A 17,382-nucleotide genomic window follows, 5' to 3' on the forward strand; every position below is an offset into this window, starting at 1 on the left:
AAGATTGACACTTGAGCCGCTGCTGCCTCTGATAGCAAGATGATCTGCCTTAAGGGGTCCTCCGTTCTCATCTTGGGCTGAAGCTGGCTAGTGACCCGTGGAAATGGCTCTCTGAAACACCTTGGAAAAGGCTTTCCCAGAAGAAAGACTGGACTTCCTGCCAATGAGGTCAAGTGAGGGTGAAGTCGTTTTAATTTGATAATTAAAAAATGGTGACCTAGTTTGCATCACAGATTGATTTTAAGAAACTGAGTATGAGACATACTGATAAAACTTCTGTGTTTGGCTCCCTCATAAACTATAGAAATGCTGTGATCATAGTCAGTCAAAGTGGAGCTATATTCTACTTGTACATATGAACTAATCATTTATTTGATATATCTTCTTTTATCTTGAGAGGAGTAATGGTAATTCAACATAACTTGTGTTTACACGGCACTGTTTACAAACATTTCTAATTATAAAATCCATGAGGCAACAGCAAAAATACCTTCCAGAGCAGTGAACGTTTGGGGGTGGCCCTCACCCTGTGGAACATATTTAATTCAGCAGACTCGTATCAAACAATTTTAAGGACACTGCCGCAGTATGAAGGAATGACTGTGATGATTTAACCAAGGCTTTATAAAGATCTGTCCTGGTAGAACTTGCCATGACTATTAATTAATTTCACTGATAGCAATCAGGTCACAAATAGAGGGCCTGGCCAGTGCTGGGGTGGAATGAGGTGGGGAAGTAATGTCGGGGAAATGGGAACAAGGAAAAAATGATTATCAAATCCTTTTGTGTGTGTGTGTGTGTGTGGTGGGTCTTTTTTCGAGGTTAAAACTTGGTTGTCTTTACTACTATCAACTCAACAACACTACTGTATTTATGTTTCACGATGTGGCTTCAAATTCTTATGTAGATTCCAGGCTTCTGGAGAGAAGTACCCTAGAGTATCCACCCTTCTTTTACTTCTAATAATAACAAATTTTAAAAAGCCTATCCCCCTGTAACCTGTGATTTCTTGGTGTGTGCGTGTGCATGTGCGTGTGCGTGTGTGTGTGCGTGTGCGTGTGTGTGTTCCTTAAACCTTCGAATAGGAAAGAAAATCATAAACACCTGCTTTGGGGCTCAAAAATAGAGCACAAATGGAAAAAATGCATTTATTTACAAAAAGAAAAACTAAGAGTCACTTGGACAACAAGATTTATTACCACAGAATACATACTAGGCAGTGTCCAAGGCACTTATATAACATATAAGGTTGTTTTTTGTTTTACTTCCAGAGACCAATTGGCTCTTTATTTTACCATCTTAGGTGTGTTCATCCGTATGTGTTTAAGTTTCCACTAACACATACATGAAAGTCTCTGTAATTTATATGGGTTAGTTGTTCCTGGATTGCTCAACTAACTATAAAATTAATCAAGATTTTGTCTTGCTGGATACACACAGAAAAATGTTTATTTGGAAATACCTTCTACTTGGGTATTGATGTCCCACATAAGTCAATGGATTATAGGGGGTTTCATAATCACTGGCTTGCAAAATTGATAATAAACACCATTTCCTACTAGAAAGAGAAGGAATCTATTTTCCTGGTGTGAGCCACCTGCCCTTTGCCTAACAAATCTATGAAGGACCATTGAGTACCTCTGCTGTTCTATGGGTAGAAAAATTATCTTTGACTCTGAGATTTATGATCTTATATTTGAAAAAGACCTAAATTGAGTGAGTTCTGTCAAGTGTTCTCATGACTCATGCTACCTCAAAAACATTTCGGGGTCAATTTTAGTGAAAAAAAAAATCCACCTAGAGATTGGAAATGTCTTCGAAATACTTCAGTAAAATTTGTGTTGAAAATAAACTATTGAAAGAAATAAAACCGTACGCCTTTAAAATGAGACCTCTGGAAGTGAGGGACATAAAGCAAATGCCAAAGTTCATGATCCCCCCGCCCCTACTTAATAAAGGCACCTATATTTCACCAGAAATAAAATTTTATTAGTAACATGTCAAATGTGTTTTAAAATACAGTGACCTTTCTTCTTCCTCTCAGCTTAAAAAACAATCCAATAAAAACTCTAAATCATGACCCAAATATTTTGAAATGTGAAAAAGACACATTTTAGATTATGTAACACATATACATTTTCCCAAATAAATGTTGTAGAACACTATCTGCTTGGTATTTGGGTACGTTCCCACAAAACTAAATTCCTGCTTTTCTCCTTTCGTTAATGGTTTGTGACAAATTTATGACACTATATTTCACAATAGCTATACCAATAATTTATGACCAAAGGAGAGCCTGACAAAAATCACTTGGCATGCTCAAATCGACAGTTTATCTGACTTCCTCATTTACACCAATCCTCCACCCCTCACTCAGACACCGACAACAAAAGAGAAACAGAAAGTCCATAGCAAAGGAAGGATCTCTCATGGAACAAAGCTCAAGAAAGAGTTCAGGCAAGAAGACGAAATTCTAAGTACCATTTTTCAGCTCAGGCTTTCCAAATTCTTCAGCCCATGCAGACACCCATAAGTCTGAATTTAACACAGAAGGTTTTTATAAGACTCTCTCAAATTTAGTCAAGCAAGAAATTGCCAAATTCATGTTAACTGTGAACAAAATTTCACCTTTAATGTTACCAAATGAAGCTCCCTTATCTGGGTATAATCAAGGGGGAAAAAATCAGGAGAAGAAATTTACCATGTGTCGCTTCCTGACTGATTAAGAATGGTACATGACTACATCCTTGATCCCTTTCTGCACTTGATGTAGATAAAATTTATAAATCATTTTCTAGATATTTTACTTTATAAAATATTGTAATATTTGTGACCAATTTGGAAAACCAGCTTATGATACTTACTTTTTGCTTTTCATTTCTTTAAAGAAAAAAATTGCTATGGAAAACAGACGTGAATGCATATGCTTTGAACCAGTGGAAGAGCAACACCCATATCACCTAGGAAACTTGAGAAATGCAGACTCTCAGACCCCACCCCAGAACTACTTAAAAGGGTTTGTATTCTAACTTGATATCCAGTGACATATATGCAAAAGAAGGTTTAAGTGCTAATGTAGAGGAATGTTCTTTATCTACCCAACTATAGAATAATTCTTGTGGAAAGTTAGAAACTTAATAGGGAAATATCATCCAAAGGGTTCAACCATGAATGTAACAACTTTCAGAAATGATCATTTAATAAGGAAATAAAAATTCGGAGACATGTCACACTGCTGATATACAGTAATGAAGTTTGAGAATGGGAAAAAAGAACATAAATTTAAATTCCAAATATTATATAAATACTCATGAACTGCTTGAATTAATTACACATGATCTTCCATTGTTTCCAACCTAAGGTATTTTCTTTAGCAAAACATGTAGAACTGATAACCTTTCACTGAACTCTAGAAACATAAAGATTACCTTAGTAGACAATTATTTAATGACGATGTAGAGTAGTTTTTAAAAGAATTGTATCAAGAAACTGAGATGAATTCTAGTTTGATACACTCTGGAAACCTTTCCCAAGGGAGTTCAACCAGTACTGCAAATTGTTGCTTTTTTCCAGGTACAATATTTTTGAGCAAATCAATATCAATGACGGAAGAAAGGAAAGGCAATAAAGAATTAGAACCATAACCTCCACTTTCAGCAAACTGCAAAGACAGGGGCTGTGATTCAGAGAGGAAGCCAGTGGAGAGAAGGAGCATGGCACCAGTAGCTGATGTTAAGAAATCCAGAGGTTCATTTTAGCAATTCAGCAACACAAGGCAAATTAAAGGAAGCTGCCCTTCTAACCTTGAGCACACTATATTCAACTCTCAGGCTGTGATCTCCTGATTTTGCTTCTCCTTCAAGGATCTCCTTGACATTGATACTAACCTGATTTGCCCTGTAAAAGAACCTCACAGCTAGAGAGGTTGGGGAGGAGAAATTGTTCTGTACTTGCACTTGTCTCCCTACCTCCTCCTATGCCCCAGGTGAAGCTAAGGCCAGTGACACTTCCCTTCTGCAGCACTGGTTTTCCATCATGCTTCCAAATATAAAATACACTGCAAAGCAGAATGTACTCTCCTTCTGCTCTAAAATCTAGGTCAGTAGACATTCTCTTCCCCTGTGCATCTTCTTAGCTGCAAACACCTTTGGAGATACACGTCTGATAACCATCACACAGTTTGGAAGAGAGAAATTCAGGTGCTACTCCCAGTAAAGAATTCTTACATTAAAAAAACCCCAAACATCTCCGAGTTCCTCCCTTATCAATGAACTGCTTGGACAAAAGAACTGTGCATCGTTCACCTCTGTATCCCCAACCCTGGCACAGTGCCCAGCTCATAGCAGTTGCTCAATAAACAGTGGGGAATGGCACTTATTTCCAAGTCCTCTAGCACTGAGTTTATTAAATCTTGGGATGTACACTGAAATCTGATCATGTGTTTGAGCTTAACCACACGTACACAGGCTCACAATTTAGTTTTTCTTCCAACTTAATTTCTATTTTTTCTTTTCTCCTCTACCCAAGAAGTTCCATTTCAGGGATATTTCACAGTAGTACCACATTTCAAATAATACATATGCTGAATAGAATCTAGTCTTATGCATCATTGGTGAACGTAAGAAAACATCAATACATTGTGGAAATTTGGATTTGGGATCTACAGCAGACACAGGAAAGAACAATTGAGTACAGCAAGCAACCACCCACCCCCGACAGGAAACAACTTTTGCTTTCACTTACTAATTCTTCTCCTTATTTCCCTATCCCCTCCTGTTTTCTTCCTTTTACCCTCATTTTTCCTCTCTGTTTCATTTTCTTATTCTTTATCAGGTCTTTAGGCTGTCTGGGCACCCAGAAGATTGATCAACATTACCAAAGGCACTCAGATTTCCTATTCTATCTTTCTTACATTAAGCATGGCTCTTGTCACCAAAGAAAGGATGTCAAGGTTCTAAAAAAGTTGTCACTGTTCTCTTACCTTTGCATCTCCCATAATAGATCATGCAGGATGGAGTCAGCAGAGCAGGTCTGAATAGGGTCTCCCTGTATATCAGGTTGCCATGGTAAAATGACAGTAATCTTATTGGTTAACTCAGACAAGTTAACACAGTTTAAATACAAATTAGTGTTTTTTTAATAAGTCAAGATGACATTAGTCAACTCCTTGTCTATGAATTGTTTATTGGAAAAGAAATTAAATGTTCTAAAAGATATTTTCTAAATAACCTGTTTTGAAATCAACACATATTTCTTAAAAAAAAAAAGCATATTCACAAATACCACTGGTTTCTAAGACAGTTCCTTCTCTACATATGAATGTAAGATTCAGAGAGTTCAGTTAATGATGTCACCAAATAAAACAGACTTTATGTCTGTTATGGGTTCATTGTCCAAGAGTTCCTGCTTTAACATTTCTGACTACAGTAAATATTACAATTTTACACTTTCTTGGAAACTTCTTCTCTCCTTCTCTTTTCTCTCCCAAAGTATACACATTTCTGTCCTCAAACAATTTCAATATGTGGTATATTTGTAAGTCATACCTCTTAGCACGGGCATGTTTTCTTGTAGACACTGTCCTAAACGAAGCCAAACGTTCCTTTTGGTAAAAAGTTTTAAACTATTAGAGAGCTAATTCTATCTTTCAAAGTACATAATAATTATCCTATCAAATTCGGAGTATATTCAATTAATATTCCCATTGTCTAAGAAATCTACATTTTAATAAACACATTCTGAGGAATAAGGTGTGGTATAAGCAGTGAAATAAAGTTTTTGAACTTAGGTGACAAATTTTGCCCTTAAATTATTTTTAAAATATTTATATTTGTACGGCAAAGCTATCTCACCATTCACACTAAATTGCCTTAAAAACTAGTCTCGACTTCCCTGGTGGCGCAGTGGTTAAGAATCCGCCTGCCAATACAGGGGATACGGGTTCGAGCCCTGGTCCAGGAAGATCCCACATGCCGCGGAGCAGCTAAGCCCGTGCGCCACAACTACTGAGCCTGCGCTCTACAGCCCGCGAGCTACAACTACCGAAGCCCACGTGCCTAGAACCCGTGCTCCGCAACAAGAGAAGCCACCGCAATGAGAAGCCTGCGCACCGCAACGAAGAATAGTCCCCACTCCCCGCAACTAGAGAAAGCCCGCGTGCACCAACAAAGACTCAACGCAGCCAAAAATAAAAATAAATAAATGTATATAAAAAAATTACCTTCAATTATAATTTTCCAATTTGTTCTAAAGCATTTTTTCCTAATTCTGATTGAGCAATTAAATAGAAACCCAATACTTTTATCAATTATATATCTATGTGGTCTTTAACAATGCATGCTAATTAGGGCACCAATATTCTTTATACCGAAAGCATCCATGTTAATCACCCCGATGATTCATTAGAGGGAGCAAGTAGTGAATCAAAACTAAAAACAAAATTCTCTTTAAGAGATAAAGGCCTTCTTGTTTACAAGATGGCATCCAATGAGGGAAGATACAATGTTGACAAGTCACCATATTCAGATTTGCAAAAACATATGATCACTGAAGGCCCAAGCCGTGCCCTTGACTATCGTTATTATGTATGTATAAAGTGCTCTGAAAGCACGTTAGTAAGCAAATCGTTCCAAATCTCTTTAACCCTGTTCTTCTATGCCCTGTACAATCCTTATTTTAGATTCTTATCTTCATTATCATAGTCTCTCTAACACTCATCTTTGGGTCTTTGGTATTTTCTTGAATATAGCTTTGGCACCTAGTTTTCCAATCTGTGTTATCAGTTAATGACAATTCTTTAAATGATGTTTGCGCCATGGAATGTAAGTCTGGACATTGAAATCAGACATCTCACTCAAACCTCAGAGAACATCACGAACCATTTCAAACAATTTCAGGAATCTATGAAACTTGTTAAATAATTACCTTTCAAATTGCAAAATATAGGAACTTATCTAAACTTCACCACCAAAGGCATTCTGAAACATTTTGTCAAATAGTGAATGGTCGACTATTATACAAAAATCAGTGCAAAGTTTCATCCAGACAGCCTTAAATGAACTCTTAGATGAAGAAATAACATCATGTAGAATTTTTGTTGTTCTCACCAGTTTTTGCAGGTAAGATTTTTTAAATTACCTGCCTATTAAAATCAAATATTACCTGCCTACCCTTTTCCTGAGCTTCACAGCCTATAAAAATGACATCATAAATAAATTTAAACTCAACTAAAAGCCCACCACAAATTTTAACTGACCCCTAGAACTTAGACAAAAGCCCATCTGCAAGGCTATTTTATTAAACTTCACTTTGAAAGAGAAAACTCTATGAAGTCAAAAAAAATAATAATAATGTAAAATGGATCGATGTGGAGTGTTCTGGTTGTTACATTCAGCAGTTAAATTGCAGTAGGTTTGCCACATCTTGAATTGCCACTAATGGTAAAAGGAGAATGGTGTCAATTACTTGGCACAATGCTTGACAAGCCAAAGCATTTCAGAAAGGATCTACCCTTCCTCTCATCATTTACAGAAAATTTAATTCGTTCCACATTTAATCCTCAGGGACAAGACATTATTTGTTTAATCTGAATCTGTTACTTTTTGTTACTTTCCATTAAGAGTAGTAGAATTTGGAAATAGGGGGCTTGAAATGTTTAAATCTGTGTAAGAACTTAATATAGGTCCCTTCCTACACACCTTATCTTAAAAAAAAAAACAAACTTTGCTTCTAAAGCACTTATTCTCCGCTTTATAATATGTGGACATATTTTCAATTTGGCTGGCTGATAATAAGGACTGCTGAATAATAACCAGGGTTCTCTCCAATCAGTTCAGCATGCATCTCATCTTTGATCTCAAGGGCACTGATAATTAGTGCCTTATGTTAACATCTTCACTATAAACAGTTCAGGCATTTAGAAACAAGGTATCAATGGACTTTAACAGTTACTTTAATTCATTTTATAAATAAGCAACTGAGAATTTTGCTCCAAGTGGCTGCTAGTGTAGCCCATTCCATAAATGGCATTCTCCGAAGCATAAGGCACAATATGATACGAATGCAGCTCTTCATAATAGAGAGACTGAGAACAGCATTCCTGTACCATAAACTTCAGCCGTTTTCTTGTATCAGAATAAGCAGTCTTATAACAGGGAGCTTCTTTAAAGTATTCATAGCTCTCTTTCTCCGTCTCTAGATGGATCTTCCTCAGCAAATTGTTAATTAACACAGACCTTCTTAAGTAGGTTTCTGGGTCTTCAAGAAATCTGAGCTTCTCTAGAGAAAGTTTGAGAATGCAAGTCCTGTCCTCAGGCAGTATCAGGTGCTGGAAAGCAAATACATCATTCAATCTACATTTTAGAAAAATGAGAACAAGAGCCTTTGTTATCGACGAGACTCATAAAATTTTTTAAAAAAATAATAAATAAACCCTTACTTTTGGAAAATACCCATGGTAATCTTGATGTAAATCTTCTTCTTCTGCATATTTTCTCTTAAAGTAGGCTACTTTCGACGTTGTTAACGTATGTGTTAATACTTTTGTTGGATAAGCTATAGAAAATAAATTGGAGAAAAATCAGATATTACTGTAGCAAAAGAGCATTTTATAACATAAGTTCTACTTGTGAAAAGAAACTGGTGACCCCAGAAATTAATATTCTCTCTTCATTTACTGAGCAACGCAGTGAAGCAGTCAGTGGCAATTGTCCCGTTGCTGAGAAGCCTGTTTGCAGGCACATGCCACTATTCAGACCCAAATTAGATGTTCTAGGTTGGAGAATTATATTTATTTCCTTATGCAGCCCCTCTGAAATAAAGTACATACTTACCAATCCTCTGTTTAATTTCATGCCATTTAATGTCAAAACATACCCACATTTGAAGTTGATGCACAAAATGCAATGGAAAGAGATGTTACCTTTCATCATTCTTTTAGTAAAACTGCCTCATTTACAGAAGGAATTTAATGTTGCTAGGTTAACCAAATTTGTGTAAAATGGTTGGTGACCCCATTACACTTTAAAAAAAAAACTGCATGTCTATAGACAAACCCTATGATATGGTCATGGTATAACCATCCTCATAACACCTGGCTTAACAGAGGTAAATCATAAGTAAATAAAAGTTTAAATAGCACACTGACTTGAAAACTTGACCTTGGTATATAATTTCTGAAAGTGAAAATTTTGTTCTCTCCTTTAACATACTATTGTTGAGAATTCTGACTTGTTTAAAAAAGGACAGTGTTCTGAAGGCAGATTTTCAGAAAGAGATGGTTTGGTTTAAAGAGAGTTTTTAGTATGTACGCTAGGTGGTGCTGATATCACGGAAAAGAGGCAAGTACAGCCTTGAAAGCTGAAGATACATAAGGAGCTTCCTAGTGAAAGCCTTGAATGAATTTAAAATACTACAAATTGTGTCCTGTTCAGTACTCATTCAACCTCAGTGGACCAGATCAGAGAAAAAGTTTATACTTAAGCATCAACAATTTTACCTTTAAACACACCCTGGAATATTTTTAGGTGCTGACACCATTTGATTCACAAAATGAGTAGTTTATTAATGTGTTGGTTAAATAAGTTCATAGTCAAGACATTTGATGTTTTCCTCTAACATCTTAAATGTTTTAAATATTAAAAATGTGCTCTTTAAGAACATGCCTCTTCTAAGTTTTTCCTCCATTTGGTGGCATCTGTATAACATTTCCTGCAGCTTTTTGTAGCTGGGTGGTTTTCCTTAACAAGTAGGAAAAGCTACAAAAAATCACACCTAAAGCTTTCCAATTTTTCACTGGCACCACTGTGGATTATAAACCCCAATTAGAGTTGGCATGTTTTGTAAGGGAAATAAGAATGTTAAACCACTGGTGTGTCTGACCTAAAAAGAGACAAATGTGTAATAATCGTTCACAATTGGAACAAAGTCAGGATACAATTTCTGAATGCAGTAAGCACATTTCAGTTTATACGGCGTTTTCACAGATTTCAGAAGTTAGAAAAAAGGAAAACAAAATTGTTTATAATGAAAACAAAGGAAGCATCACTGAACCCAGTTTTCTCAGGGGTTGTTCTTTAGTAATTATTTTCTTAGGTGGATTTTTAAAGGATTGAATCAAATAATTAGGTGAAGCTTTGGGTTGTTCTGTGATGACAATTAATTATTGTGACTGATTTCTTTTTAAACTGCTTAACTAGTGGATGCCACCATGGTTCTCAAAAGTTAGTGAACATTAGAATCATCTCTCCAGAATCATCTCTCCTAAAAACACAAACTGCTATTTGTCCCACCCCCAGAGTTTTTAATTCAGTAGATCTGGGCTAGGAGAAGAGAATTTCTATTTCTCACAAATTTCCAGGTGATGCTGATAAGGCAGGCCTGAGAGGCTCTATGTCACAGCATTAGGCAAATGTAGTAGAAGCACTACAACAGCAATTTGAAAAACAGAACATTCAGCCAATCAACTGATTGCTTAATCACGACAATGCCAAGCAATCGGCTTGATGGATTTTTGTCATTGTTGTTATTGTTATTGTGACATTGGCTACATTGGCTTAGATGTTTTAGCTTTATGAGCAAAGACAGACTCCACTTTAACTAATAGTGAAGAAAGAATCAAGTCACTTTTCAACATAAATTCCTGGGTTCACATTAAGAAGTATCAACGACTGACGGCTATTAGCATTATAGCTGGACAGGTCACTGATTTTTTTTTTTTAACAAGGATCAGTGAATTACTGTAGTGCAGGAAAGTATGAGGAAAGATTTGGAAATAGATATGTGTATATATATTCATATATATATTTGGAGGTGTATAGATATATTCATTTTATTTTATAAAGTAACACAATGTCTACAGCATTTATGACCAATTAAAAACTTTTTAATGAATGACACAAGGGAGGGCAGGTGGCAGCTTGGAGAACCAAATATCAAGTAAACCAAGTGATGACCTAGTAAAATATTTTTTATTTAACATCAAGACCAAAAAATTATACCAATGGCTCCGAGGTTCATAAAGATTCTGTCTGCTGTATTCAGGCAGTTATCCTAAGATAGAGAATGTATTAGACCCTGGAAACACAGTAATTTCTCAGGGGTCTAGATTTGTGTCTCAGCTCCATGGGCAACACGCTTAGCCACTTAGTTTATTGCTCTTAAGAAACACCCCCATGGGTTGTTGAAATGCTGAAAAGTTTTCACAGCTGCTATCTGTTTGACAATTACTTCCTTGCATGCTGTTTAGCTATTTGCAATGTTTTCAGCATCAAATTTTGGAGGATGCTTTTAGCCACTTTGAGGCTAAAATATATGGCAAACATAAGTTCCTACATCTATTTTCCCGGCTGGATGAGAACTCAAAAAATTCAGAGCTGGAAACTATTTATTGATCACATGGTTCAGCCTACAAGATTTACAGATGAGGAAACTGAGGCCCAGAAGGGTTCAATGATTTCCAATTTGGTGTGTGGCTAAGAGTTTGGGTTTTGAAGTCAGATGCAAGTGGCCCAGCTCTACCACTTCTTAGCTGTGTGACTTTGAGAAAATTACATAAACTCTTTACATATTTCATTTGTAAAGTGGGGATAGAAATAATACTGTCTCAAAGGATCACTGACATAATTCATGGAAAGTGACTGGCATTATGCCCAGCATATAGTAAGCACTCAATCAAATCCTAGCTCTTATTAGTGCCAATAAGCACAGCTCTATCCCAGAAGCAAATCCCAGCCTGGCCTCCTAGCTCTGGCGCTAAGATTCTTTCCACCGCTCTGCCTCCCACAGATATTCAATTATAATTAGAGAGTTAAAAGACTGCAAAAGAATATTTCAAATGGTCAAGTTGAAAATAGCACAAGTACTATAGAAGCTCCAGAAAAATGTTTCTGGATATATTGTCACTGGTCATACACTTGGAGTGAAGGAAATGTAACTGTTTTTAAAATATCCAGATAGTCATTTAGAGAATTAATTAAAGTTAGTCTGAAGTTCCAAATGTTTGCCTGTATGATCCAATAAACATATGTAAATCTATTTATATAATTCTCCCATAATGAAAAAGCCCAACTCAACCCAGCCTGTTATTCAAATAAAGCTGATGAAATAGACAAGGAAAAGTAAAATGATCTTATGTCTTCATAGCCCATGTCCTGAGCTCTGAGAACAGTATATAAATTATAAAACGAATGAAGTTGAGCCTAAATTTATCTCTAAAAGTAAAATAGCTAATGCTGGCTTGAATATTCAAATTGTTTTTAATGTTCTAACCTCTGGGCACATAAAATATCTGCGCCAGCCTCAATGCTTCAATGCATTTCCTAGTCTAAAACTTCAATCCAGCAGGTTAAGAGTCACAGAACACAATGGCCATCCCTGTCATTAGAGTTCTGACAGTACAATTTATACATATTTCTTTAAATAAACGTTTCAAATGTAATTACAAATGATTGCTCCAATGCTCTCCCTTATTCTCCTGCTTCTGCCTCCAGACAACTGAAATCCTATTATTGTACAAAAGCGATTTCATTTGGTGCACGGCCCACAGGCAGTACCTTAAAGAAAGATCATCAGCAAATTAATTTACAAACACTTTGCGAGTACAGACGATCATAAAAGAACGACTCCTGTCATAGTAAACCATTCTTTATCCAAGACCGTGAAAAGCCTGAGAGATGGTAAGGAAGCAACGAGTATAATGTATCTTAATTTTGGTAAGGTTTTCATTCTCTGCCTCACAACACTTGAATCAACACACTGCAAAAACAGAGTTCAGACCATCCTATTGGCCATGGGCATCTGTAGCCAAAGACAAAGGAAGGGTTTGATCAATGGGGAAAATAAGGTGCTTCTAGTCTCAGATCAACAACGCACCCGTGATGTGGACAAACCACGTGCCTCAGCTTCCAGTCTCTCAGTGATTTCTCTTTGTATAGTGTTAGCCTGGCAAGAGCCTTTCAAAGCACATAACCCTACCTATCTACATAATGCTTTGCTGGTGGCAAAGCTACCGAAATCCTTCCTTAAGGGCCATGGGCACTTTTGTTCCAAGAGCTGCTCTACCTGTCACTGTGAGTTACATTCTGCAATCTTACTGCATGGCTTCAAGCACTTCAGCACGACCTGCTGGGGCTATCCTACAGCACTGGTTCCAATCCCAGTTCCTCATTTTATTTTCTCAGTGATGTTGGACAAAGCATTTAATCTCAAAGAGCCTGAGTTTCCTCATTGATTAAGTGAGGCCAAATATCAAACTCATTGAGTTATGTGTGGATTAAATGAGATGATTAAAAAGCACTGACTTCATGCCTGTCATATACCCACATATTTTCTGCTCACTAAATATTAGGTATTATTACTGTAGTGGCCTCATTTTTGAAGTCACATATATAGGTATATAAACGTGCTACTCGGAAGCACTGTGTTCTATGGAGGACATCTGTCCTCTCTTGTTAAGCAGAGGGTGCGTGAAACATCCGTGTGTATGCAAGAAGGCAGGCAGGTGCCACATTCAAAGCTGTAATGCCGCACCTTCTATAGACCTTCCGCTTTGTTGATGTTTAGCAATATGCCATCAGTCTTCTCCCGCATAACCTCTTGTCTGGCCCCCTTCTGGATAATATGCTCTAGAGGAGCAGAACTCAGTGCCAGTTTTTAGCTCTGAATCAATGGAGCAACCTGTCCCTTCAGATCTATCATCCACCCTAAGCACATGATTGTCTCTACTGGCAGTTTAGAATTACCGACAAGTTGCAGCTCCTGGAAAACTTTCTTAGGAACTCCCAGGGGTACAGACAGCCAGAGAGTTAGAAATGTTTTTCAAGAAACCAGCAGCATTGAGGATAGCCCCAAGCACAGATGTGGAATACTAAATAAAAGACCACTAGTTCCACACGCCTACCTTGTTCCATTGGTGATGGTCTCTGAAGCAAAGACAACATCATTAAATGGGATATGACCAGTCATATAATCATGAAGTTACCTTAGATGGTGCACTGAAGCCTACCTAACTCCTGCCATGAGCTGGCCCTATTAATGAGAGAGACCAAGCGCAACAGGTTCCTCGGGGAAGCTCTGGGATTTACCACCCCTCAGAAGTGCATCCCTTGTTTTGGAGGATGAGGCTCCCTTTCACTCTACCTTTTACCTTGGAAAGCGGGAATGAATCAGAAAGAAAACTGGCAAAGCAATAACACTGACAGATGGAGGTTCCAAGAAATATCTTATGTCTAGGGAGATGCTCTCACTTCCTTAGGTACCCCAGTCTCTTGCTCAGAGAGAAGGGTTTTTAACCCCTGACATGTGCACGGCAGTGGTGTTTTGAAAAGTACCCCATCTGTATCACCCTCACTGTCTTCCACTTTGATACTAACACCAAGTTTGGGTATATCACCAAAAACACTTAGCTAGATATCCCAGAAGGGTTGAGGAAAAACATAAAATGGAACTAACCATTAACTTTACTCACTAAGAATACACAGTCGTCCCTCAGTATCAGGGCATTGGTTCCAGGGCCCCCACGGATACCCAAATCTGCAGATGCTCAAGTCCCTTATGTAAACTGGTGTAGTACAGTCGACTCTCTATATCCGTGGGTTCCACACCCGTGAAAATCGAGGACCGACTGTATGAGAATTTGCTCTGGAGTTGGTTAATTCTCTGCCCTCACTCATATGGTGCCTGCTTTGTGTCGCCACCTGGAGTTGCTCTAGTGATGAAATGTTCTTCATTCACGGGGCACCTTTATTCTAAAGAGTGATAGGTGCTTCAGTAAATTATTATATTGTGTTCAACTCAAGCATGCCACTTAGTAGATGGGCTTACCCCCCATATTAGACATGGAGAAACTGAGCCATAAAGCAGTACAACAGGTAGCACATGGAGACAGAATTGAGACTCCAGGCTCCTGAGTCCTGGTTCTCTTTGCAACATCCCCAATTTTTCTTGACGTATTACCACACACCCCCTTTTAATAAGCATTTAAAAAATAACACAAACTCTGCTCCACCCCTGCAGAGGGGGTTTCCCAGCTTCACACCTCTCCCTCCACCCCTTTTGATCATCACTGATATTTAGAAGACTCTTGTATCTCTACCTCCCAAGAAGATTTTTGTGTTGCATTTTACTTTCTATAATTTATAACATGAGAAAAGGTTCAAATTTTTTCTAAATATACTTATATTACAATACTGAACATAACACTAGCAAACCCTTAGTACTTTTTAATATCCTCCTACCACCCCACTGAGAATTATTGCAGCAAACTAGATGACTCTGTTTTTAGCCTGTTAAATTTAATCAGGAAAAATTAAAAAATAATTGGTTAGGTTAAAAAGGGGAAACATTAAAGCAACGTACCAAGACTATTTAGACAGACCTTATTAAAAATAAGATGGAGGGTGGGGAGGGTCGACAAGGATTACTTCCTCCCAATATCTAAAGGTGTACTTCTTCCTCGGTTTTAGTACTACACAGTTATAGTCAATTTGCCACCCTGCTTCTGAAATCGCTATTTTATTTCAGCTTTTTCTGGGTTTCTGAAACATATTGCTTTTACAAATACAACAATCTGAACTGGTTGTGCCTTGGCTCTAGAGCTATTGTTGGGATGTTGGTGTTTTGACAGCTAAAGCCAGCTGGCATGAGTTCTCAGTGGACAGCCCAGATGTAGAGGTAAGGGCCCCAGCATCTTAATCAAACCTTTTAACATTTCTCCATGTTTCAAGCATCTTCTAAATCCCATGAAAGTAACATGACATAAAACTGAACATGGAATGTTCATAAACACCTAAAAGCTTCCAGATAGAGTATTTGATGAAAAACTGAAATTAGACTTGATTTCAGTTTTAACTTGCTTAAACTCAGCCTTATCTAAGTCTTACAGACCTAAGTACACCCCTTTTTATAATCCATGGTATGTACAAGTACAGCTGGTGTTCCCATTGATAAGAGTGACTAGATCCTTCATTACAGGTTGGTGGAATATTTTTCATGCTCTAACTTAGGATCTACCAATGTCTCTAGGATTAAATGTTTACACTATAGTGATTTATTTGATTTATTTTTATTTATTTAAACTAAGGACCATGATAATATTTTCTGATGAATGACTTTAAACAGATATGGACATGAAAATTGCACAGTAAATATCCTGCACATTATACATTCATGATAGAATCAAAATTAAAATTTAAGAGCCCCTTTTCCGTGACCTTTTGATTGTGACAGTGATCTCAATGAAAGGGCAGACTCATTCACATAAATTAAAGGGCACTGAATGATTTTAAACTTCTATGCATATTACATAGAGATAGGATATGTATAAATTACTAATACACAAGACTAATGCATATACATGAGCAAATACTTGTGGCTGCTTTATTCAAACTTTCCTCAGATTGATAGCATGACTAGAAATTTATATGCATCTCATGACAGATGACAGTAAATCTTACTGGTCTCTTTGGATTTGTTTCTCACCATAAAATGTAGTAATTATAATGGAGGAAGGGAAAAGGGTGGGTGGTGCTAACGGCTAATGAAACCAACATTTTTGATGGCTCAAACAATCATCTTTAATGCTTAAATTTATTAAACTACAGATATTTTACTAAGTGACTACATAGACCAGTACTTTTAAAATCTCATGATATCCATAAAAACTATACAACCAGAACGGAGTAAATTTTCAAATAGGTTTCTGAATAAAATTGTTCAATTATTTATTTTTACAAAGGGAAGAAAGGAAAGGGAAGAAATGTGGCATGGTATACTTTCATGAATTTGATTGTAATTTGCTAGGTTGGTTACCTCTAGGAACTGCATATGGATAGCTCAGTACATGTGAAAGTTATACAATGCTGGAGGGCTGAACCCTCATTAAAATTTTTATACATAAAAAATAAGACTCTATTATATTCTGAAAACGGAGTTTAAAATGCTTAACACTCATGGGTTTCTATCACCATGACCTTAATGCAAATTAAATTTTAAAAATCACTACAATCTCTTTTTGCAGAGAGAGCTCTCTTCATTGCCTTCATATCGGACATGCACCAGTGTGCTCACAGGGTTTCCGCTTGGTATGTTCCCCAAGCCAAGCTACCTAATTTGACCTCACCCTATTCACATGGGTCTTAGAGAGGAAAATCTGCCAGCCTACAAATGTCCTTTCTACAGAGAACCTCTATTGACTTCTGCCCAGCAACCACCTATATAAACAATCCCTTATATTGATCTTGTAAGTTATGGTAATGCTACATTAGCATTTATTTCTCTGGATACATATTTAAACAGTAATTTCTTTTAAGCTAGTGATTACCTGGTAATGCTGAATCAATCTGAAAAGTGTATCTCTAGGACAGCTTCAGAAAATCTGGTGAGAGT

At 37.1% G+C, this 17,382-nt stretch overlaps 1 protein-coding gene across 1 annotated transcript in view; it reads right to left on the bottom strand.

Moving 5' to 3' along the window:
- Positions 1 to 17,039, bottom strand: part of LOC132527807 (SERTA domain-containing protein 4-like) — a 32,558-nt gene extending 15,519 nt beyond the window's left edge. Inside the window, exons 1-4 of the mRNA XM_060163851.1 lie at positions 17,000 to 17,039; positions 8,438 to 8,553; positions 8,235 to 8,326; positions 4,982 to 5,046 (exon numbers count right to left, since the gene is read on the bottom strand). Of these exons, the coding sequence (XP_060019834.1) occupies positions 4,982 to 5,046; positions 8,235 to 8,326; positions 8,438 to 8,553; positions 17,000 to 17,039 (313 nt within the window). The remainder of the gene's footprint in view (positions 1 to 4,981; positions 5,047 to 8,234; positions 8,327 to 8,437; positions 8,554 to 16,999) is intronic.
- Positions 17,040 to 17,382: the final 343 nt, after the last annotated feature.

This window comes from Lagenorhynchus albirostris, chromosome 1 (genome assembly GCF_949774975.1).
Source record: "Lagenorhynchus albirostris chromosome 1, mLagAlb1.1, whole genome shotgun sequence".
NCBI classification, from domain to species: domain Eukaryota; kingdom Metazoa; phylum Chordata; class Mammalia; order Artiodactyla; family Delphinidae; genus Lagenorhynchus; species Lagenorhynchus albirostris.